The sequence below is a fragment of the Anoplophora glabripennis genome, unplaced genomic scaffold (genome assembly GCF_000390285.2).
Source record: "Anoplophora glabripennis isolate ALB-LARVAE unplaced genomic scaffold, Agla_2.0 scaffold759, whole genome shotgun sequence".
Classification (NCBI taxonomy): domain Eukaryota; kingdom Metazoa; phylum Arthropoda; class Insecta; order Coleoptera; family Cerambycidae; genus Anoplophora; species Anoplophora glabripennis.
The window spans coordinates 79,624-105,346 of record NW_019416834.1 but is presented as its reverse complement, the minus strand read 5'-3'; the positions used below and the strand labels follow the sequence as shown (position 1 = coordinate 105,346).

The 25,723-nt window shown below is 31.3% G+C and overlaps 1 protein-coding gene across 1 annotated transcript in view; it reads right to left on the bottom strand.

The window, feature by feature from the left end:
• LOC108913578 (gamma-aminobutyric acid type B receptor subunit 1-like) overlaps positions 1-21,590 on the bottom strand; it is a gene marked incomplete at its 3' end in the record, with an annotated part of 145,620 nt that extends 124,030 nt beyond the window's left edge. Inside the window, exon 1 of the mRNA XM_018719145.1 lies at positions 21,432-21,590. Coding sequence (XP_018574661.1) covers positions 21,432-21,590 — 159 coding nt within the window. The remainder of the gene's footprint in view (positions 1-21,431) is intronic.
• Between the last annotated feature and the right edge of the window lie 4,133 nt (positions 21,591-25,723).

Genomic DNA, 25,723 nt, shown 5'->3' with positions numbered 1-25,723 from the left:
TTGCCAGGCTGATATTCTAAATAGAGTTTTATATATTTAATTATTGCCACATCTACGTATTATAACTGCAAATTTATGCATTTTGAAAATAGGTTTAGTTTAAATTAAATTATTATTTATTACAAATATGGGCACTCCTTATTTATAGAATAAAAATTGACCGTGTTAGAACATGGTTGGCTTTCATGAAATATGAATTAAAGCATAATTGTTGATACTAATAAAGGGCCTTAACAAAACTGGAAACACATCGATCTAGTTGCTATGTTGTACATAGAAAAGTATCAGTATCTATCTGTTACAGAAATTACTTCAAAATAATAATATTCTGTATAGCGTGTATGATATTTCTATTAATTTCGCTTTCCTGGAACTATATCAAACTTGCTACGTTAAAGTGTCTCGAAATACGATCACTACAATAAAAGTGTCAATATATATCGGTTAAACTGCTTTAAAATAATAACATCAAAGTGCCTGTGATTTAGTTGCATTTCCATGAAATTAGTTTGCTCGGGACGGCATATATCAAACTTGCGATGTTAAAGTGTTTCGAAGTACAGTCGTTATGACGAAAGTTAACGTTAGTTCCACTCGCTAAATCGTACACAATTCATGCTTTATAGGCAGCACAGTGTGCGGAATGTATATGTGCATAACTTATTGTGCAGTTCAGTGGTACTTCTGCGAAGTTTTCGAATCTTCAAAGAACTGCCCCGGCAAATTGAAATATAACTTCGCGATATTATTATGACATAAACATCAAAGTGTTACTGAAAGCACTATTAATCTCGGAAAGATTAGCGGTTTATCGTGCTATAAAACAAATTATAAAACAATAGGTATTAGATCGATTAGACATTTCACTAATATATGAAATTAAAATAATAAAATTCCAATAGAGATTTTACCAACTCAAACCTTTTCGACTTATCACGTAAAACAGTGAATTTACCTATATTTTAAAATGTTGATGTTAGATCTGGCGACCGAGCTGGCCACCACGGCAGTCCGTTTGTTCTAATCCATCTTTCAGGATACATTATATTTAGTATAACGGTCATTTATTGTTCCTTGAACAATTTAACAATTAAATACCTATTTCAAATATGACATCAGACATTTATACTGAACTTATTTCGATTTTCTGTCCACTAAGTTGTATTGTATATTTAGTATTTATGATAGTTATGAATTCTGATTTATAATATTTTATTATTTTAAAGAACCAAATTCATTGGTTCTGTATTAAATATTGTTATGAATTTAAAAAATCTTTAACTTGATTTTGCGATACTACTGAATTATAGAAGTACAGAACACAATTTGCTTAAAACTGAAGCATGATACGGAAAAACAGCTTGTTAAAGTTCCTTCGAAAGAAATCTACAATTTGCTTTGGAAAAGTTCCACAAAATAATTTTTCAATCCCGGTTAATTTTATGTGAAGCACCATGTATACATCTACGCAACATAAGCTTATATTTCTGTGACTGCCATTAGTTAAAATAATCGGTCTGATATCTTGGAATGGATTCAAATAGCTTTCCTCTCATAACATTCTAAGAGCAAATAGAGGCAAAGACAAATGTTTGGTACAAGTGATAAAGTCGAATCATATTTTACTTTAATTTTCCCCAGGGAAATAGCAGAAATATAACATGAGCGAAATCTATACAGGGTAATTCAGAAGGATATAGCTAATACAATGCGAAACATCGCCTTAATGTTAAAAATGTTGTCACCGCCGTTTTCGGTAGTGAAAATTTAAAATATGGGGAATTATTTAATTTTCATGGCTAAATTTCCCAAGGAAAGAAATTAATAAAATTGCAGTTATTGTTGTTATTAATTAATAAAATTAATTTGTGGCTTCAATTAATAAAATAATTTGTGATACCTGATGTTACTGTGAACAACTGTTCAAAATTTTGTCCACCGACGCGACGTGTAAACACATTTGAGCCCGTCTTACCCAGTTTCTATGAACTAACACAACTGTTGTCTTGTTTCGCAATAAATTAAAACAATGTCCATCAACTCCAAGTTGCTATACACGTAAGCCATTTTTGAATCATGAAAAACTAATGTAAACACTATCGCAATAACGTTAATACTAAAATCGGATTTCAGTATTCTCAATCGCCTGGGGTTACGTGAAGAGAGAGCGCATTGCGCACAGTGTACAACGTAGATAGAATGCATTCCAATGACGCGACGCCCAACGATGTAAATGTTCAATAATTTTTTTCTCGGAAACTATAAAGATTTTACAATTTTTTTTACTATATCAACTCAATTTTTCATGATTCATCTATTCCCAAATTTTTTTGGATAAATTGTGAATTTTCCTTCCTTATAAGAAATCAATTAAAGCCATAAATAAAGGTCAATTAACATTCCTAGACAGTTCTTGTGATGCCAGGATTTTTTCTGACGTGCATTAGAATTTCTAGTAACACCAACATTACTCTTAGACCACATTCCTATTTTACAACATAAGAGAATGTCTTACATTGAGAATAATGACAAAGATTTCTAAGATCTGAGAGTAACATCTCTTTCTATTTAAGACAATACTCTTCCAGGTATTCTTCTATACTATAATTTTAATATTTATTTTTAATTTTGTATTTTTGTAATTTTTGTCTGATTTAATTTAGTGTATTTTGTTTATTATGTATTTGTTATGTAGTATAGTATATGATTTGTTTTTGTAGTATGTAATGATTAAATATTCGTTTGGACGCCTATTGTTGTGTAGAATGTAATTTGTGTGTGTTGAAATCAAATTTTTCATTGGATGCAGGTTCTCATGATAAAATTAAGCAATTATTACAATAACAGATTTGAACGAATTGTACTTTCTTACCTTCGTTTTGCTAATCTCTCCTCCGGCAGCTTTACCTTGCATGAATAACATTAACAGTGTACATTTTATTACAGTGTAGATAGAAATGTTTAGTTATCAATACTACACTGTCCCTCAAAACACTTATTCAGAATACTAGCATGAGTTCTTATCTCAGAGAAGCGGTTCAATATTATTCAAATTTACTATTACTATTGATTTGAGTAAGAAGCACTGAATGAAAGCAATTTTTAACGATTTTCACAATATGATATTTATTAATTATTCATCTTTAAATTTCGAACAATATTTTAAGAAACAGAAACTAGATTTGTTATGGACTTTTACATGACTTAATAACTGATAAATTTCTTAACTCTACCTAACATGATTTAGAAAATGTTTGGTTAACCAATTAATACTGTGTCAAATGTTTTACGAAACAAACTCACTTATATTAAGACAGAAACTAAACTAATCCTTATACTGTGAAATGTTCAAAAAATATCATTTTAATTTTTATCCACTGACATTGTCTATGGTTTGAAATGAAGTTTTCAATTTCACAAAATGTTTTTACTTCGAATTCGCAATACTTTAATTTATGTTTTGGAGAATATGCTTAGCTTAACTTACATTTTCCATAATCTCTGCATTGGAATGTTCAATCGTCACTCTCACCTCACTTTTAGTCGTGGTTTAACAGCTGTACTCGTCTCTTGAAGATGATTTTTGTGTCTGAGTTGGTTGCTTCTTGGTGTTCTACGATGTTATTTGGGGAGCTACAGGATAATATGCACCCCTCGGACCAACTTCCTTGTTTTCCAACTTGTTTACTTCCCAACGATGCTCTGTTGTTCTCCGGTACAAGGTAAATTTTCTGATTTGTCCTTTTGTTATTGGTCACTTGTATCCATGATATTGTTTTCTAACTGCGCACTTTCTCCAACATATTGCGATGTAATTTTATTTTAATTAAATTACGGCGTAATTTGTATTTTGTAACTGCGTAGTAAATTTTATACATCTTAAAACTAATTTACAAGAAATTTTTATATGACATTCTGCATGACAATTTTTATAATAAACTTCTAGCCTATGTGTTTTTCTGATACTATAATATTTGAATTTTCTTTTGTACTAATTTATTTAACGTTTATTTAATTGTAAAATTGTTAAATTGGCCTTTCTTGTGGCATTTTTCTTTTGCTTTCTTGCTTCCACTTCGATCCTAAACTTTCTCTTTTCCGACATGCTTCTCAATTAAAATGTATTAGTTAAATTTTGAATGATAATATTTTAATTTTGATATGAAATAACTATGAAATGAGATTTTTATTTTTCTTTAAAAGTAATTTGTGTCTTTCTTATAGTTTACATTATAATTTCATGAATTTTTCTCTGCTATTACTCGGTGTCGTGTGTTGAGATACAGTGTGTTCATTTCAATACATATATCTAAGTCACTATATATCTGAAGACCTCAATCCATAATTTCTATAGTAATACATTCATCCGATAATTTCGTTTCTTTTTTATATTTTTAAATCGCTGTTCCTCAATTTCTTTTATAAATTGAGAGATGATGCAAAATTAGTTTGAACACGGTTAAAACGTCTCAACGAAGATTACAAAATTCATTAATAGTTGAAAGATTTATTAATTTATTATTTATTTTTAAAATAACGTAATGCTATGAAAATAATACATGATTATAAAATAATGTTTAAAAATATATTATTTTTTACTGCAGGAATAAAATTTCAAGGTTGTTCCCTTTGGCGTTTCGGCAGAACGTAATGTTTGCTACTAGCATCAACAGTTGCTGGAATACCAGGAAAAAATTAAATGTATGAAAGGAAATCAAACAAAAAGTGCGAGAACTTAGTCGCTCATTTCAGTTGGGTACAAAAACGAAAAGGGCGACGTTGCTTTCTACAAATATTTGATGACCATCCTGAGCTTATTATAAAATTGTGTGCTAACGATGAAATGAATTCTGAACACAATTTATTATTAACAAAAGAAAGGCTTAACAACTTTTTTTTTAAATTCAGCACTTGAATATAAAGGTGATATGTTAATACAAATGAATTCAATTTTTTTTTATTAAATTATCCTGTCAAATGAAGTTAAACAATGTAATTAATAAGTATCTTAAATAAAATTGAAAATAATTAAATATTATTAATATAAAACACATAAATCTGTAGGTAATCTTTCAAAAATATATATATTGTATTTTTTTGTGATAACATCATCTTGACAAAGAGCAACACGTAAAAATAGCCCCTCTACATTTTATTACTTTGACGAATGGAATTGTAGGCCAGTAAAATGGGTTTTTTCTGGAAATAATTTCTGGAAATCATTGTAATCACTTTATTTTACATCGAAATGAAGAGATTTTAAGTTTGTCCCATTTTCCTAATGAGCTTCAAATGTAACTCCCATAACTCCGAAACCGTTTATCCTACAGAAATAAATGTTATGTCATAAATTGTAGAGTGCAACATTCTGAGTTGAGTGACTATCCTATAAAAAAAAAGATATTTTTTCTAACTTTTCTGAAATACCACGAAATTGTTTTTTTGACTCCCTACAACTCAAAATCTGGTTATGTTATCCAATCAAAATTAGTTTCACGCATATTAGAGTTATGACCTGCAATTAATCGAATATACATTAGCAGAACGATTATTTTTGAATTGTGTATTAAAGAATTATGAATCAATTATGTATCACAGATTATTGTGTAGGTTGCAGTGTTATTGCTTTAACCTTTGTTTTTGAGGTTTAACTTTGGTTTCAAACAAAGAAAAAAAAAACAGTACGAAGAAGCCATCCAACTAGATCAGCAGTCAGAACGAGTTAACACCGTGGGGCAACATATTGACCTTTTTGTGCTTCTGACTACATTTGCAAAAACTCATCCGCTATATACTTGAAACTCGAAAAAGGTCAGTCCAGTAATATTTTGAATTTACCATTAAGTTTCAAGTAGCTACGAAATTAAATTCGTCAAGCTTGTGGAAAAACAACAGCCACCTGCAGGATGTTGCGAAAGTTTTCACCAATTAGTTTACTACAGCACCCAATGCAATGCCAGTACGACGAAGCCACTTCACGGCGCAAAATGTGCTACGAAATTTTTTAGAAATACTTTCTCAAGACCCAATTCAACCACGCTTCTCTGCCGCCCACTGAAGATGCAGCCATGCAACATTCCTTTAGAGCTTTCCTTCAAATTAACATTTGGAACGGGCGGAGGATGAATCCCACTGATTGGGGCTGGAAGTCATCCAGGCATGGGATTCTTCCAGTCACAATGATTGTTGAGGCTGCACCACTAGAGTTTTTAAACACACTCTATTGCAAGTGTACAATCGGATGCAAAGGAGGTTGCATTTGTAGGAAGAACGGAGTGAAATGTTCGACAATTTGCTACCACTGTAAATGGGTTTCTTGCACCACTATAGCTTAGGAGAAGACTCACAAACAGGCTAAGATCCCAAGTGGATTTGGACGAGGAGGTTTCCCATGAAGAGAAGAAGGAAGAATGGTAAATTCCAGGTCTACCAAAAAAAAATGATCGAAAATCTGTTGAGCTCGTTCATCACTGTCCACGATTCCGTCGCAAATGATTTAGATTTTTTTGCGAACTTTGTAACATTATTTATCTATATGAAGAGTTATGAGCGTGAAGTGAAACATTTTCACTAAATAGGGGGTAACTAATGATTTTCATAAGTTTCACTCTAATTTCATAACGGGAAGTACAGGGAGCCACTTGGACAAGGCCGTGACTGCTGGGCAAGGGAAAATCGATATTTTCAACACACTTCATCCGTTAAAAAGCAACAAAGTTCGAACATAATGTTAATGAGGAGGCAAATCGTTATTTTGTCGCAAAAACTTTGGCACTTTATATAGAAATGATTAATGGCAACTTATATTATAATGGCGTAATTTTAAAATAAATGGACCGTATAATTCTCAATCGGAAAATGTCAGTTCACTTGAAAATGTAAACGGTATGGTGCATTCAAAATAATTTTAAATTAATTGGGTTTATTTTGTTGAAATTTGCTTGACAGGAAACTGTCTCTGGTAAACAGAATATCATTTCTATTTACCAATATACTGGTAGATATACGTATTCGATGGAAAATATTTATATTAATAATATTTCATGCTTTATTAGAAAAATATTTTGATCCTTATTTAGGGAAAAAGTTGTATATTGTTCATTTAAATAAAAGCTGTTAGTTAATAGTACAGTCATCGAAGTTTTTCACCTCTGAATTCTTTGAAACAGAACCGATCGACTTGAAATTTGGCAGATAGTTAGAGAAAAGGTCTATGAACATTAGTGACATAGCGCCGATTGACGCTTCCACCCTGTTGGGGGTTGACACCCCTTCTCGGGGGTGGAATTTTTTTTCAAAAATAACGCTGGAAATCGATAGAGAATCAAATTTTGAGCAAAAAATATTCGAAGAATTTTTTCGAGAAATCAGATTTTTATTCACGATTGAAAACTTGGAACTTTGAGTGAAAAAAAATTTTCAATTATTTTTCGCGTTACGTTACGTTTACGCATTTTATTAAAAAAAAGTGTAATGAACAAAAATGTAGCTTATAAATAAACAAAGAAAATCGTGTTTTAAAAAGTGTTGTATGTCCTATACAAAGCGAAATATAGTTAGTGGAACTTGGTTTGGGGGGAATACTCGAATCGATTTATTCAACGTCATATAACGGAAAAAGGATTAATTTTACGTGTATAATGCTCCAGGAGTTTTTTATAGTACTCAAAAAGACCTTCAAAATGAGCACTTATAAAAGTTAATTAGAGCAAAATTGAAGGAGTTATCGTCAAAAACAGATGGGTTCCTAATATTTTTTAAAGAAAATAGTAGTAAAGGCTGTACTATTTCCATCAGAATTAAAATTAATCGTAGATCCTTTATAATTAGTTTTATTTTAGTGTTTTTAATGCGATCCTGAAGTTAGATCGGTTTAGAATGCGTATTTTTTTAATAATGTACGGTTAAAAATTGAAAACGTATTTTTCATTATTAAAAAATAATTGCCTTATTTATATAATAACTCTGAAACTATGAAAGATACGTAAAAAAATATAGACAACAAAAATGTAGCTTTTTTTTCAACAAATATTTTGCTTTTTTTTATTCGTATAGCATAAAAAATAAAGGAGATATCGCCGCTTGAAGTATCTCTGTCTCGAGCCCTTCGATCCTTTCCCTTTAAAAAACGAAGGACTTAAAAGGTTTTATATGCAAACGACCTTACAGCTCTTGAAATTATCTTTAAAATGTTTTTTTGTAGGATACTATAGCTTCAAAATTAACCGAGTTATGACAAAAAAACCAATGACATTTTTTCGGAGCAAAATAGGCTTTCTCATTTTTATATATTATATATTATATTATACAAATAAAATAAGTAAAAAAATTTAGTGTGATTATTTATTTGCAGCGTAGCAATTTTTTTTATGATTGATTATATTTAAAAATCGATTATAATAAAAATATTTTACATTAATATTGGTAAAAGAGTAGTTTATAAGAGTTCAAAATGGCAAAAGTAAAATATTATTTCATGTAAGTACAATATAAGGAAATTTTTATTTTAAATAATTGCATGATTTAATCATTCCAAATCTTTAAAAAGTAATTTTTATCATTATATTTTGCATAGGGGTAGTTTTTAAGGGTTAAATAAAGGGTCGAAAAGATCAAATATATCATAAAACATGTTCGTGAACATGGAGCATTATTTAATCTTTGTGCTTCAACAAGATTTTTATCAATAAAATGCTTAAAACTTAATGTTTTCAAGTTTTTTCACTTAGGGGTAGTTTTTACCCCTAAAAAACAAAAAGCGTCATTTTGGGCAATTAAAATAACTCATGGTATGTTCATTTCCAAGTTTAAACTGATATTTGACAATTTATACCAGAAATGTCAAGATATTTGAGTGATCAGCCGAAATAGCATACCTATTATGTATCTAATTAGGAAATTGGAGTTAGGACGTAATTATTTCGAACGTATTTGCAGTTAACCTTTGATTTGCCATTTGCTGCGAAAAACAAAGAACTACAGAGCGTACAAAAGCGGACTGCACAAATGCGCTAATTAACAAACAAAGATTTATGTGAAAGGGGAGGCAAAGTGGACTATTTAATCTACCAGAGTGAAATTTATCCAAACTCCATTAATGCGACTACATTTATATGTAAATGTTATTAACTTGGCTGCTAGATTAAATTTAAACAATGTTATATTTTCCCAAAACGTAGGGTACTAAAAATACGCAGTATCCAATAAAATGCTTTCCATTTTTATAAACAGACTGAAATGTTGCGTTAAAGCTTCGAATTTAGATTTCCTATAGACAGAATGGAAATGGCTTTGTCAATAAATGTCTCATCTTAGAAAATTAATAAATGTTTTTTTTTAAACATAAAATATAAATCTTCATACAATCAAACAGGAAACTAAAAGTTTATCCACTTAAAAAATGAAATTAAATTGTTTTTTTTTACAAATATACCAATTTAGAAGCAGGAAAATTTTCATAACTTTTGCTTAACTGAAATTAAATTAAATACAAATGACATTAAGTTTCTGTTCTATTTATTTCATTGTTAGCTGTTAAACTCACGTGTTAGAATGAAAAAAGGAAATTTTTCGGACAATTTGCATTTCAGAATTGGAAACACATTGTCCAATACCCTGCATTCTTTCACAGAGGATTCCGCCTTTAACAGCTGGAACAAGCTAGCATTTGTTAACCAAAACGATTAGACAAATAAGACCGGAATAAATTGACCAATTTTTAAGAGAATCCATAACCGCCCAATTTAGATAGTAGCAAAGAGTGATCTACCCGGTCAAATGCTTTGGAAAAATCCGTGTAAACAACATTCACTTGCCCTAACTTGTCCACTTCCTCAGAAACAAACTGAGCGAAACAAATTAAATTAGTATTAGTGGAGCGTTTTTCCATAAAACCATGCTGGTCGACTGAGACAATATTTTTTACTAAGATAAAAAATTATAGATGTGAAAACTGCACAATTGTGCATTGGAGGCAATTTATTTGTACATGTAAATTAAAGACCCTATTTAAATATGAGCAGGGTTATTCACATAGGTACCTACCTAATATTCTAACCTTGTTATCTTTTTTACATTTATACTTATAAAAAAATTATATGGGCGGATGTTGTAGGAAATTTTCTTGTGACTTCAAAATTTGTACATAGAAAAACGATAGAATATTGCGTTTTGGCAATAAAAGCCAAATTCTTAAAACAGAGTTCCCGGTATATTCTTACCTACATGCAACATTATAGTGATATAAGATTAACTCTAATAATAAGAGAGATATGGCCAATATCCTCCTTATTGTTTGATATAAATTCTTATATCATTGTTTTTCTTAGGTGGAATTCTATCCATGTAAAAATATACAGTGTGTTAAAATATATCCAAAATGCAACAGTCATTCATTTAAGTATAGTTTTAAAACAACAGTAAAATTTTCTAGACCTTTGTATTTTTCTACGGAAGCACCAAAGATAAGAGAGGTAGAATGTTATGTTAGAATCGATTCTTTTGATATAGTCATCTTTTATTAATACAATTTTTTAGCAATCCATTTCATTTGTCAAGACCTGTCGTCCGTTAAAAACAAATTTCCAGGTTCATAAACACCCCTTCAGTTCAGTTGGAGTTCAATGTTAGGGTTGGTGGCGATGTAAAAGATTTAAGTAATGTCACTATCTTAATTTATAAAACGTTTCGAAAAAAGTGAAGCATTTATATTCTCCTTTTATTGTTTTCGACGGAATCAAATCAAATAAACATACCCCACCGCAGCCACTCCACATTTAAGAGGGAATTTTGCCGTCTGGTGGGACGAAAATCAATCGGAGAACTCGCTTTAGGCATAAACAAAAGTGGCAAAATTCTGAATACAAATGAGAACAGTAAATCGTATCTTTATGCGGCGATAAGACCAGTCCCGTAGATCCCACAACTCGATAACCTCAAAAAAATATGCTAATGAGTGAAGGAAACTGCTCATGGCAATAGAAAGGGGCCGATAACAACACCCCAGTGTAAAAAAAGTCTGCTCGATATGAAATGTATGTTTTAGCGGAGAGCAACAACACGTAAAGCCACTTTCAAAAGCAGCGTGAGGTGAAGCAACATGGTACTGCCGAAGTAACTCTTTTTCCGGCAAGATAATGGCAAACAAAAAGTTTTCGTTGAGATATTTGAAAGGAAATTAATTTTGCAGGGAACATTGCTGAAAATTATTACAAAATTATATGATATCCAGACATAAGATATCAAGACTAACCAATAATATACAGGGTGATTTCATTTTAAATAGAGAAACTACATTCATTACCAAAAAATAAGTAGAGTTTGCTCTATAAACTTTTTTCCTGCGGGACTCAGTATTCGAGATACAGGGTGTTAAAGTTTACAAAAAAAATGTATATTTTCTGATATGTCTTCATTCTTCATAATGTGCTGACGGAATTAAATGAAATTTACTAACTTTTTCACTTTATTAGACCTTTCATTGAATGTAATATTAACCTTGTGACTTTAACCACTGGCGTACTACTGGAGGTGCCGCCCAATTTTCCGAAGAAAAAAGTACGCCACTGGTTGTTTTTTGTAAAAATAATGTTATATTCAGGTACTGTTATGTTAAATTAATGAAAAATGTCTCTTGGTGTTTTTTAACAACAGTAACAACAGTTTAGGAGATATTTGGGCTTGTTTTTACGTTTTATTGAATTTTCCTTATAAATTAATCCGTTTATTTGATAAAAACTTCCCGCTTTTAACCAGTGACGTGCTACTAAAGCGTCCGCCAACTTTTCCGAAGAAAAGAATACGCCACTGGCGGTTTTTTTATAGAAACAATTTTATTTCTGGTAAAACTATCACAACTAAATAATAAAATAACATTAGCCAATAGGTCGAGTAAGTAATTAAATAGCGAGTCCTACAACAATTGTCCAAAAGAAGTCCTTCCGCATCGACACACTTTTGATATATTCTATTCTATTTATAGAGGGACTTATCATGACATGATTTTCCCTGAGGACATTAATGAAATGTTGTCCCTTTCCATGACAAAGTTAAAAAAAAATTCAGTAAGTCGAAGATCATCAAAAGAAGATATCTTTAGTAAGTAAAATGATATATTTAATATGTAAAAAAAATACATTAGTCGAAAATCAAACGCAATAATTTTCGAGGTAAAAGAGGCTTTTCGTCCACAACACTATTAATTTGGTATACAAAGATTTAAAATATTATTCAAGTAAAAACGCAAGATTCTGCAGTTATTTTATTACTAAAAGGCAAGTTCTTATCTGCACGTTTTTGACAGCTAAATCGATTTTTTAGTTATAATACATTAAGATGAAAATGTTAGTAAACACCTTCTTAGCATTAGAATATACTAAAATTAAATAAAATAGTTTGAATCAAATCACAAACGACCTATTGTTACATGCCATGACATTTTTGCTGACCATTGATGAACATTTTTTTGTCCAAATTTGTGATATAGGTACAAAATGTACATTTCAATGAAATTCTGGAATTAAAAAAGTAACTGCCGACATTTTTAATTCGATTAGTGAAATGGTTCCAGAGATCTTTTCGAAATTCCAAATTTTTTTCAAACTTTAAAACCCTGTTGGTTAAAAAAACAAAGAACAGCTATTAGCCCTATTTGAACACACACCAACAATTTCCCATTAAACTGGGTAGCATTATTAACAATAATACTTATATTGGAATTTCTTAGACACTGATCTACACATATTGATCTTCGTATATTTTTTAGTTTTTTAGAAACGAATAGAGAGCATTAATAATATTTATTTTAAAATAATCAGTTACTAATCACTCAACCATTGAGAATACACATTATATAGAAAGCCCCAAGAATAAAACTTATAAAAAACAATTTTTAAGACAACTTCTCTTGCGATTCCCTTTACAGTCTCTATTTTCAAAAGTTTACAAATCGCAGTGTTACAGTGGCAAACAAGTAAATCAAATCGACCATTTCGTATATTCGGGAACAAACAACCCCGAAGAAAACTTTGAACTGTACTTGACAACTGATAAATCCTGTCACAGTTATATTAACTTTGTAAAACATTGACCGTATCTAGATGGCATCATAACAGTTTTAGCTGTTTTTATAAAATGTTGTTACTTTATGCTCAGTGTGACGAACTTTTATTGCCAGCCAATTACTTAAAATTAAAGATGAATGGATATAAAGGACTCGGAGAGATGTTTTGCAAATTGTAGAAATGGTCTATTTATGGCACTAGAGAAAGAGCATTATATTACAGGAAAAAGGTTAGCAAATAGAACGTAATAAAACAATCGTACCTTGTGTCCAGAAATTATAATCTGATTGCTTCAAACGTGAAAATAAAAACCTATCCGTCTTTCCTTTCACATATGAGTGTTAAATATTTTTCACACCTAGATTAACAATAGTATAAAAAAGTATTTCATTATCTTGACATAAATTTGATACTGTATTTCATAATGACAGAGATTTTTTTATCGCAAATTAGCGTGGTTTTTATTATAGTAAAATAAAAATAAAAGGGAATGTTATACTAATTTAGATTGTTTTCAAGATAAGCGCCAAATTAATTTATCGTAAATGTAATCGTAAATTTAATAAATATTTTTGTATCTAGAACGCCAAATGGTACATTTGTGTTCAAGAACGGAAATTCCATTCATTGGAGAACGCAAAAACATTTCGCGTTCGAGATGCAAACAATATTTTTTCGAAAAATACTATAAAATGACAACAATGTTATGTAACAACGTGTGTTATACAGGGTGATTCACAAATGGTGTCCAAAAATGAAACCTCGTATTCTTTGGTGAGTTTTAAAGGGAGTCTTTCCTATAAAGTTTTTATCTAGGACGCTTCGTTAAAAAGGTACAGGGTGTTAAATTTCAAATAATATTTTTAATTTTTTTAAATAATTTAAAAACTATTTAGTAAGTGAAATAATTTGAAATTGGGCACATGTATTTATGTAAACATTGTCCAAAGTCTGAGGGCTTTTCCTAGAATTTGCATGCTCCAGTGGCGGAGATACAGGGTATCGGTGGCATATTTTTCTAAATAAAATAGTACGCCACTGCTCTACGATAACAACCGTGATATTTTCGGATTCGTTTTTCAGTTTTCTACAAATTACTACTCTCTTATATTTTCCGAAAAAAGCCTGATTTTTGAGTTCGCTTTTTGGCGGGGAACCCCTTTAATACACTTTTACGTGGGCCTGCTTGTCTTTAGAACCAAAAAGAAATTGGTCACATATTTTAATTTCTCAAAAATTATTAGTTCCCTAGAAAACCATTGCATTTAGAAACTTTTTTGTCACTTGATATTTTTTTCGTAAAACGCAATGGTTTTGAGAAAATGGTGAATCGAATACGCATTCGATCACATTTTGATCAGATTCCACATGTGATGAAACCCCTGTGTACCAAATTTAGTGATTTTCGTACAACAGGGTTCTGAAATATAAAAAAAGTCTATTGTTAGGGACGCATTTGAGGGGGCTGTAACTCCGAAAAAGGGGCCACAAATTTGTTTTAAGAATATGTGACCAAATTTTAATTCATCATAATTTTGAATTCAATATTTGCACCAACCTAGTTATTGCCGCCCTTTTTGTTAACCGATTGCTCACGACAACTCCGCCAATATTTTTCATTTCAGATAAGGCAGAAATTGATACAAACGCGTTGATATGTCACAATGAACAGAGGACTCTTTAAATATCTTATCCCGTCCTGTGGTAAATTGCGTGACAGGCGGGTCAATACGTATATTGGATGTGATAAGGGTGGGAACGTCAAAATCGCATATTTCGCCCGTCGGAAAAGTTAACTGAGCGCCTTATCGATCACCGTGATCTAATACTGTGTTTGAGAGCTTTCTCGAATTCAAATAGAAAACTTACGGCCTGATGCCGCCTCAAAGAACCTGCACTCGACCGCAGGACCGTTTGAACGCGTTTATCTTCAGATTCACCGTTCCTTTAGTCATTCTGTATGTACTGGCAGTAAGATTTCGTGGCATCGAAAAATCTTCAGCTGTAACAAATTCACAATTTTATAAATACAGCTGAGCTGAGTAAAAATAAGTGAAAAAAAACTGGTTTTATTTTATTTAATACATTAATATAAAAAAGCATGTTACATAATTAGAAAAAAGAATATTATACAAGAAAAAAGTTTAAATTACTGTATACAGGATAGGAAAGTACCGATGGTCTATCTGAAGTTACGTGAGAGCGATAAAGTAAGCCATAGAAGTCCATGTGATAGACAAGAATGGCTATAGTGAAGGCGTCTAATAGTCACCGCCCATTTCGCCCTTCCACAAATAAGATCCACTTCTTATTCGGTACTTTCCTACCCTGTATTTATCTAAAAATGTACCTGGAAGAAAAAAAATGATAAATTTTGACAATAATAGTTTTACAAACAGAAGCCCGTTGTTCTATTAATTAAAATGGCCAATATTAGAAGAAAATCTTTGATTAAGAGTATGCTTTATGGATTATTGGTATAAAAATGAGTAGCACTACCGAAGTCTACATCTCCCAGTGGATGTAGTTAATTCTCATTTGTTTTGCTTTTTTAATTTTATTGTTAAATATTTCTGATTCGCTTTCAAGTACTGAGCATGAGAAATAATCTAAGTGATGTGAGTTAAAATTGCTAGATTTCAAAAAATAATTATCAAGTTCATTTCATTTTTATGTGCTTCTGAAACACTTGAAATAGTTCCTCTACTTCAATTTCAGTTTTGATTTAATCATTGATTTTATCGATACAATAAATAATGCAGACATATAGATTGTCAGTTTTCAAATCATCATGAATTACTGAGTATATTCTTAAATTTAAATTAGTGAAATTAAAATTTGGTATTTGATCATCTTCTTTATCGCATTCACTTATCACATAGACTGAATCTGCATTTATGGAAACAATCTTTTACCGTTACTGGAAATATTTCTTTCCTGATGTCTATATTAACGCAATGCTTTTCCCTAACAATGTGTGACTCTTATGTGTCCATTAAAGTGGATTAACAAGCAAGCATACGTCTATAAATTACTTTAAAGTCTTGAAAGATGCCTTGGTAAATTGGTAGCGTATTGAAGGAAGAAAATAAGTTTTTTGTTTTCTAATGTTTTCGAATGAGAAGTTGCGTTATCAAGAAATAAAACTATGTTCCTCTTTCCTCTCTTAATCTTCATGTCAATGTTTTTTTAGCCATGTTCCAGCCATTCGTAGTTGTCTATACTCTTTTATTGGACACCCAATCTATGTCAATTTATCCAAATACGCTACTTAAAATATCTGGGCTTCTTACTTATACCAATAACTAAGGGCTCTTCGTTATCTCCTTCATGTTCGAACACAACAACATCCTGAATTTCCTCATGCACCCATCGTTTCTGTATACAATTTTTTTTGTGGGAAGAGCTGGGGAAAAAGACCTATTTTATCAGCATCAAAAATCTCTTTTGGAAGGTACTTCTCCAATATTGACTGCAATTTAGCTTTCCATACGTCAACATTTTGAATTATTACGTAAGCAAATTCACCTTACACGGCTTTAAAGGAAATTGCATGCCTCTAATAAAAAAAATTTCAATCAACCATGAATCGCTTTGAAATCAGTGACCTGCAATCTTCGAATGATTTTTCTTCCAGTAGAAATCCAGGTATGAGAGATTCTTGTTACGTATCTTACAGAACCAAGTCGTATGAAATTGTTATGGGAAATGGATTATTAAAAATCATAGCATTCGAGTGGTTTCACAAAAAAAAAATGCGTTTTCTGTATTTGTTTATGTATTTTACTAATAAAATGTAGTTATCGTAACCAACGATAAAATATTAGATTATTTGAAATAATGACCTGCATCGAAATTAAATATTTTCTACACTTTTAAGAGTTATTGGGAATAAAGTAATTAAAAAAGAATGTAAATTCTTTCTTACTTTGACTATTAGCTTGAAGTGAATTAATTTATTACAATCTAGAGCGCAAATAAAAACGAGCCTAAAAATATCAAATACTTTGAATACTTTTATAGCTTTTTTTATATCCTGGGAATTTAAAATCGCTTTTGAGTGGAATAAAAAATGTAAGAATATAGAGAGCGTCATATTTAAAACTTCAAAGTCTGAGTTATTTCCTGGGAAGCGATGAAAGAATGTCAAATAATGAAAAATTGCCTCCTTTTACCTTGAAGGATTTTCACCAAAATCAGTTAATTAAATTCCATTATTTACAGGAAGTAACCTGAGAGTAAATCATTATATTGATATATTTGTTTAAAAACAAAAAATATATATTTTTGTACTGTTGTATATAAGTTTGCTCATTTTCTTAAGCAATATGAAACGCATTAGTTTCATAATACTACCAATATTTAATTAACTTTTCTGATATTAATTAACGAAAAAATTCTATAATTTTGTAAATTTCACTAGTTTTGCTTAAATAGTAGGTAGTATTTGCAATATTCTACAACAATTTTAGAATTTCAATATTTTTCGATATAATGGGAACGATGACTAAGATAGCTATGGATTACCTAGCTAATTCTTTAGTTCTCATTATATGTACTATATTTTACTGAATGCAATATCACATAGTTGCAATTATTATCAAGTGGTTAAGACAATGGAGGGCGCCACTAAAGATTCTTAAACATAAACAACCCATTAAATTAAATGGCTTCATTGATTTACTCTTCAATTAATCTTGCTCGAGTCGGAAAATCGAAATTTATAAAAAACATTCAAAAGTTTCAATTCAAGATTAATAAAGCAAAATTCCAATGTATACTTCAATTAATTCTGTTGCAGAACTCAATTAAGGGACCGTTTCCGGACTTAATTGAAGAATTATTCGTTTTAATTCAAGAGAAAATGTGAATTGTTTTGCCCAAGACGTTCCCTTATGGATTGGATCCTCATAAATGGAATTTCATTAATTTGGGCAGACCAATGTTAATTTAAAAGTATGTATGTCCAATTATTACGTATTTGCACTTACAATAATTAATTGAGTTTTTTATACTTTTTTTATAATTTATTTCGCAAAAATCCATTTAGAATATTTAATGTCCGTTTCTAGTTTTCCACCATTCCAGCGTATCAGAAGAAAGCAAGTCAGATGACATGAATTTTTTGCGTAATTTCCTTTCTACGTATTCGTGCATTTCAGACATATTGATTTATATACCAGAAATTATTTTATTTTGTATATTTATGTCTATATTATTGTAAGTTCAACATAAAAAGCAGTTTTAACTCTGTGCTGAAAATAAAGACACATTTATTATTTTCAGCTTTGTTACTTTCCCTATACAATTGTTCTGCGGCTCCTGAATTCTTTCGACACTCGCCATAAATAAGTAACATATCAACATATTCATTTGGTGTAAAAATTAATGGCATAGGTATCTAATACTTATTTGAAAATTAAATGGAGTGTTTGAAATTTAATCAATGAAACTGTCACAAAGCTACATTGAAGAATTTTTGACGTGTGTAAACACCTACTTTATTTATTTAAGAGTAGGTAGGTATGGAAAAGGTCTGAATCAAAATTAAACTGTTAATATGTCGCAAACGGTTAATGATAGGTATAGAATATGGTTAATCAAATATGTTCAGAAATAAAAGGAGAACCCAAAAACTTAAAAATATACAGTTTGTTCCATTTAAAAAATTTAAGTTCTTAATACCATCTTTTTGGGGCACCCTATATATTATGAAAATAATATGATTAAACGCATCTTCTTAAGCAGAAAACCTTTTCTATATAACATTTCTTTCTATCTCGACTAGTTTCCCGGATAATGCCTGTCAAGATCTGGGACACCCTGTATACCACCTTAAAGTTTCTGAAACCCTTGTGAGCTGCTACCTTGTCCCAGAAAGTTCTTCAACAAACTTGTGTTTTACGATATAGACTACAGAGAAATATCCGAATAAAATATAAAAACTTTTTGCCTGTTTTGTAGAAAAGTTCAAGTTTCTAACGGACACACTGCTGTTAACAAGCTGTTTGACATGAACGTAGTTGCGTAGGAAGAAAGAATATTGACTCTTTTTGATATACCTACCTTCAACGTCCTTATTTTTTTTCACGTCACAAAGTTGGCAATTTTTTTTATTGAAACCAAATTGGATTTCAAGTTCATAGTCCCCCGGTTCAACTACCTATAAGTTATTTTTTATTAGTGACATCAGAATAAGAAAATAATTTGTAGTAATAGTCAGACTTTTTCATTTCACTTGCTTCGTCAATTTTTAAGGATACTTTCGGGTACCATAAGGTTCATATTTTGAAACTATGTTTAATTATACCTCAACCAAACCTAGACTATTTATTTAAAGTACATATGGTGTTTACAAGCTTTTAGTGATAAGTAGAATCCATTAATACGACCATTTTCAATACTCCAAATCGTTAAAATCGCTTAAAGTTAATAATAAACAAAATCGGTGGAAAACTATTGACAATCTCTGGAATCGACCCCGGGTTCCATGACACCCAATAACCATTAATTAGTGGATATGGTGAAAAACGTTAATGAATACCGCCAATTAACTGCAACACCTATAAACAGTGACAGAGCTATTGGTTCCCAAAAACTTTCATCTTATCGATGTGTAGGCACTGAAAAAGTTATTCCATAAAAAAATGCTACCAATCAAGTTTTTGCACATCGATATATTTGCTCTTGAAATATCCTATCCAAGTTTAAATTCCTTGTATATATTAAAAAAAAAACAATAATAACCGAAGAAGCTTAGTTACATTACTTGATGTGCCTATATTTTCACCTTAAACAGCAAGATAAATTAGCAGACAAATACTACGTGTTTACGTAATGTAAACTCTGGCGCTCTTGCTTTCTGTAAACTGTGTACATGTTCTTGTAAGTACATATTGTACATATTGTGTTACAACATTTCCTTTCCAAATACCAAGTGCGATAAATTTGCATGGAGAGAAGTGCTCCCAGATTTATAAAAAAAAACATTAAATATGTGAGAAGTACGGTCTATACAGGGGGATGCAGAACTTATCCAATTTTTAATTGTACAGGGGATTCTTACAAATACAATTTTGTAAAAAAATATCAAAAAGTGCAGTTCGAAAATGAACACACACACACGAAAATACACTTCTGCACGGCACTGGAAACTGGTCCACTGTAAAACCTGACGTAGCGCAAGGCAAAACTTGCAGTGCAAATGAACGAACAAAAAATTGAAAACATTTCTTTCCCAAGGAAAGAAATACATAAATAAATTTTTATAACAGGTATTTTATGTCAATAAATTCAACTGCTCCTGCTCTGCTGTTATTGTTGTTATTAATTAATAAAATAATTTGACGTACCTGACAACTGTTCAAAATTTTAAGACTAAAAATATTGTATTGTTTTATAATACATTGGAAATATAATTTGAACGGAAATACGTATATTCACAACTATACCATTATTGTCTTCAAAATCAATTTAATCAATACGATTCTATTTCGTGACTTCTGAGTGACATAAATATATTAATATGTTTACATTTACGTTGCTTGCCACCCTAATATTTGTATAAGAGCAAGAAATGCAACGTCGCACGGGACTCGACAAAACGCCAATCAAATTCACTGCTAATATAGCTTCCATCTAGTAACCCAATTAATTTATAGCGAGGTAAACGTTTCTCTGGTAATTCAATTTGATCTCTTAACAGGATAACATCTTTCAATCGGACCTATAAATTGAAGGGAATTAAATCAGGTAGAGGGATATTTCAGATAGCAAAAAATATCAGATAGACCAGCTGTGATATTATTTCTGAACTTCTTAGAAGCTTAAAAAGCTTATCTTATATTGAAATATTTTATACATTCTAACGGCCATTCATTCGCCGTCGACGAGATCTAAAAATGAAACACTTTTCGCCGTCAAAAAAACGCGATTTGTAAAGTTAGTATTTTGTCCAAGCACCATTTTTGTCTATAACACTGCAATCTACATGGCATTGATAAAATTAATTTCTTGTTATAATCCTCAGTGATGTTATCCCATGCGTTTTCAATTGCCTCCCAAAGTTATTCGACGTTAACTGGACTGAAGTTTCTGCCGTAAATTTTTTCCACCATACAATATCCCCAGGACTTTGAGGACTAAGATAAAACATCGATGTTATCAATGAACCATTCTGACGACAATTATCCTGCATGAAAGTGAAATTCTGAGGATACAGCATAGTCACAACAAACATCAGGACTTTGGCAGCTTATCCAACCCAAACGTTAATGGTGGGTAGACACGGACAGAAGCATCGGAGCAAGACTGAAAACTTTTTTCGTCCGAAAATATAATATTCTCCCAGAAGTTGTCTGGGATTCCTACAAATTGTCTTGCAAACTCTAACCTCTGTTCTTTATACTGGGGAGTTAAAGCAACTATATTTGCGGCCACATAATTCTTCAGCTCCGAATCTATCACCCGCTTCCTTGCAGTTCGCACTGATCCAGGAAAATTCGTCTCAAAGGAAGCTGCTACTGCCATGTCGAAAGGATTTATTCTTAGGTGGTGCTTACTTTTCGATGTCCACCTCCGTGAACATAACGTACGTGACCCTCCGTAATCCATTTTTCTTTGAGTTTAAATATGCTGTTCTTGTCAGATCAATGCTCAGCAGATCATCTGAAATGACCAATCATTCTGAAGTAAAGTTATAGCTCTCACTTTCTCTGGTTCCATTAAACGCGGCATCTAGAATTACCAAGCAAATTACTAATGACACTGACATATAAAAACTTGTAATAAAAAGTAGAAAAAGATGACACATTATACTAAGTGTTTAATTTTGCTCTTTAAACGAGCATTACAAATCTTGGAACACTTGCCGAAGAGGAAAATGATTCGCCTGCATTCATTCTGCGGCAACAGCGTTTTGCTTACATTTTCTATAGTTACCAACTCGTAGTTTCTATAATTACCCATATTAGACTAATACCGAAATACAAGAGGATTTTAGATCTAACGGAACAATCAGTTTTAACTTAAACAGTAGATATGCTGTTGAAACATAAAACAACCATCAGAATTATTCATGTTATTAATATTGGTAAAATATGTCAAGATAGCATTAGAAACACTTCGAAATTTTCTAAATGTTTCGGGATAGCCATTAAATATGTGAAAATACCTTAAAAGCTTGAGAATACTTTAAAATAAATGGTGTTGCAATAAACGTGTCGGAACTTTAAAGTGAAACATAATAATAACTGCAAATAATAAAATCATAGTTATTTATTGTGTTTTTAGTTTTATCCACGGAAGAACGTAGTTCGAGCATTATATTCTTAAGTGGATAAAAGGCAATTAAAACACGAATGCAATACAACGTTTTTTCCATAATCACATCACAATCATATTTCTGGAATCAGAGTTATTGGAATTTATTAAAAAAAGATTCGCACGACTTGATATTTCTTACTAGTACTCACTGAAATGTGGTAGGTTTTGTTATACCTACTGGTTGCTCTGGTACGTTGTTTATTATCAATTATTTAATAAACAGTTCTATCTGAATTTGGTAAAAATGCAGGAAAGTACTTAATTGTGTTCCTGTGGCTGTTTTTGAAGAAGCTCAAGAAGCAATTTTTCATTTCTTGCCAGCGAAATCCAAAGAACATTACGAAAAAGTGTTCGCCTAATTTTACGAATGGAGGGAAAAACGGAGAATAAAAACAATAAATGAAGAAGTTATGCTATCGTATTTTTTAAATTTGAAGAAAAAATATGCAAATATGTTGAAGGTTACTATAAAGGTCTACACAAATATAGATATTGGAAAATATAACAAGCTTACTGCTTATTTGAAGAGTGAATCGAAAGGATACAAAGCAAAAAGGCTGCAGTATTGGAAAGAGCACATATTGAAGAATTTTTTACTGGGGCAGTTAACTACTTGTTTCAATACCTAACACCAAGACAGGCATTTCCAGAAAATTTACAATTACAAAAGAAGGATTTTGCGTGAATGCTGTTGAAATAAGCAAAAAACATATTTCTCTGCGCCCAATTCGCCTAACACAAGACAAGATTCTTTTTAAGATACATCAATCAATGTACTTCTCAGCCTGTTGGAATCAACATAATGGCGAAGGTACCCTCAATAGTTGCTTCATTCCTGAATATCGCAAATCGACAAGCATATACTGGCCATTATATGAGGCGCATTCCAACAACTTTATTGGCCAATAAACGTGCTGATCTTACATCCATCAAACGGCATGGTGGACGGAAGAGCTTCTCTGTAGCAGAAAGTTATGTTGATGGGGAACAAACTTGATATTGCAAGGAAAATTCAAGGAAAATATAGCTGTTTCTTACAAGAAGAGACATCCGTAACTTGTGCAAATTATTCACAAACTTTGGCAGATGTTATGCGTTTCCAAAATGATGGCAACAATGCTACAAGGGTTGTTATCAACAGAGAGGAAGTTAAATGTGATAAAACAAAAAACGAAATATCTATTGCTACAAAAGTAAATGTTAATGTTAATAAGTAAATATATAAAATTTGGTTTATTGTAGGTTTATTACTTTTTCATTATTATACTAGTGAAATAAGGTTACTTTATTCCACTAGTTGATAAAGTATCACTTTAGACGGTTCATATGTGTGGCTAAAAGTCCGGTTATAAGGTGATTGTGGATAAATAATATTTATTGCATTTTGAAAGTCAATCGATACATTAATTTTAAAAATAATATTGTTTAAATATTCTCCTCGACTTCGTGTGACTGATTGAAATACTGAAGATCCAATTTTCAAAAACTTACTCATTTCACGTGACATATTTGCAATGGTTCATTAAATATTCAGTTTAAGATATAGAATTGTATGTGGCTTGTTTCTGTAAACCAAATAGATCACATAACCTCATAGGAAAAAGTCCAAGAACATTTTCTGAAAGGAAACTGTTTTTGCAATAAATCAATTGTCTGGCGATTTATATGACAAGATGCAGCATCTTGTTAAAAAAAAACAATGTGTGCCCATATAAATTTAGGCTAAAGATTTTTTGTAATGCTCTCCAATAACGATTTGTATCACCTTCTGAGAATAAAAACTTTCTGATTCGTTTGAGGATTTTCATCAACACACATTCTGCAACTATGTTTATTTACGAATTCATTAAGCCAAGAATGCGCAATACATATTTACTGTTTTCTTATATATTTGAAGTTTACGACACATTTCTAATGCTATTTTGATGTATTTTGCCATTTCTAAAATATTTAAAAGGTATTTCAGGCTATTTGGTATACCTGATAACTAATTTGAAGAATTGTTATGCTATCTAAGGCGACTTTGAGGTTTGTTGTTGTATTTTAAAATTATTTTTTGTATTTTAATAATACCCTTAGTATGTGTAAAAATGCATATTATGATGAGGCAACCGGACCAAAAATTGTTGAAGCATCAAATTTGGATACAATTTTATATTGTTCTTTAACATCAGTTAAATTACCTCGGCAGCCACCTTGACGAATGTTCTTCGTTCATTTTTGTTAGAGGGATTGGTTTAGCTTTGACTAAAACATTAAGAACTTTTAATCCAGTGAATACAAAAAGATAAGGATGACATTAAAATCAATTTCGTAATAAATTTATTCTTTCAGAGCAAGAGTATGTCGTTTAGAGATAAACTCAATCTCTGGATTTGCCTTTGTAATAAAATCTGAGCTTTTCAGAAACAACTCAGATTTTATTCCAAAGACAAATCCAGTGATGCTGAGGATTCCGATTACAAAGGATACATCAGCCACGTAAAAACGAAGTTGAACAAATCATTCCAATTCAGGGTTTCGCGTTACAAATTACAAGAGCCCACATTTCAGCACGAAACCCGCCGCCAGTAAGAACCTTTTGAGGCGCAAAACGGCGGTTGCAGCGCTAAATAATACTTAAAAAGTTCAAATGTAATTAACCATGAAGCCCTTGTTAAAAGTTCACGGCACGCCGTAATTAAAACAAATGAATAAAATGAGCAGGCATCGAGTCGGCCGTTTCTGGGAGAACACAATAGATCTGAGAGGTCTTGTTAATGGCTGCAAATTATGTGTGTTGGAAACTGTTAATTGTGTTCTGCATAAGGGCCTGCGGAAGCAGATACTTACCTGTCAACGGGTGAAAGAATGTTTACGGTGATAATTAAAAACACCATAGCATTGCTGCTGTACAAAGAGAACTGTTCTCGCAATTAAGCTAAAGTTGGAAGTTTCCTTTAAACGAGCACGTGTTAATAAAAACCTGACATTTTCAATAGTTTCCAGAATGTATAGTGTGTAAAACAGTCAAATCTGCAATCTACATTTGACTACACTTTAGAAATATAGCATTAGGCTTATATAGGCCAGGAAATATAGAGTTGGGCGCAACTTTTTGTTTCGGCAAGTTGAATTTATCACTATACCTAGATGCTAAATATTATGTACAATAACATATTAGTCTCCACAGTCATAAAAATGGAGAGAAGATTGCTTACAGGCTGGTTAATTTTATAATTTTTACGTAAATTCACGTTTTTCGCTTATAATTTTTTTCCATTCATTTCCACGAGAAAACATTAAAACAATGGAGTTACAGACTATTGTTAAACAAATTAGGTGGGTAACGGCAAAAG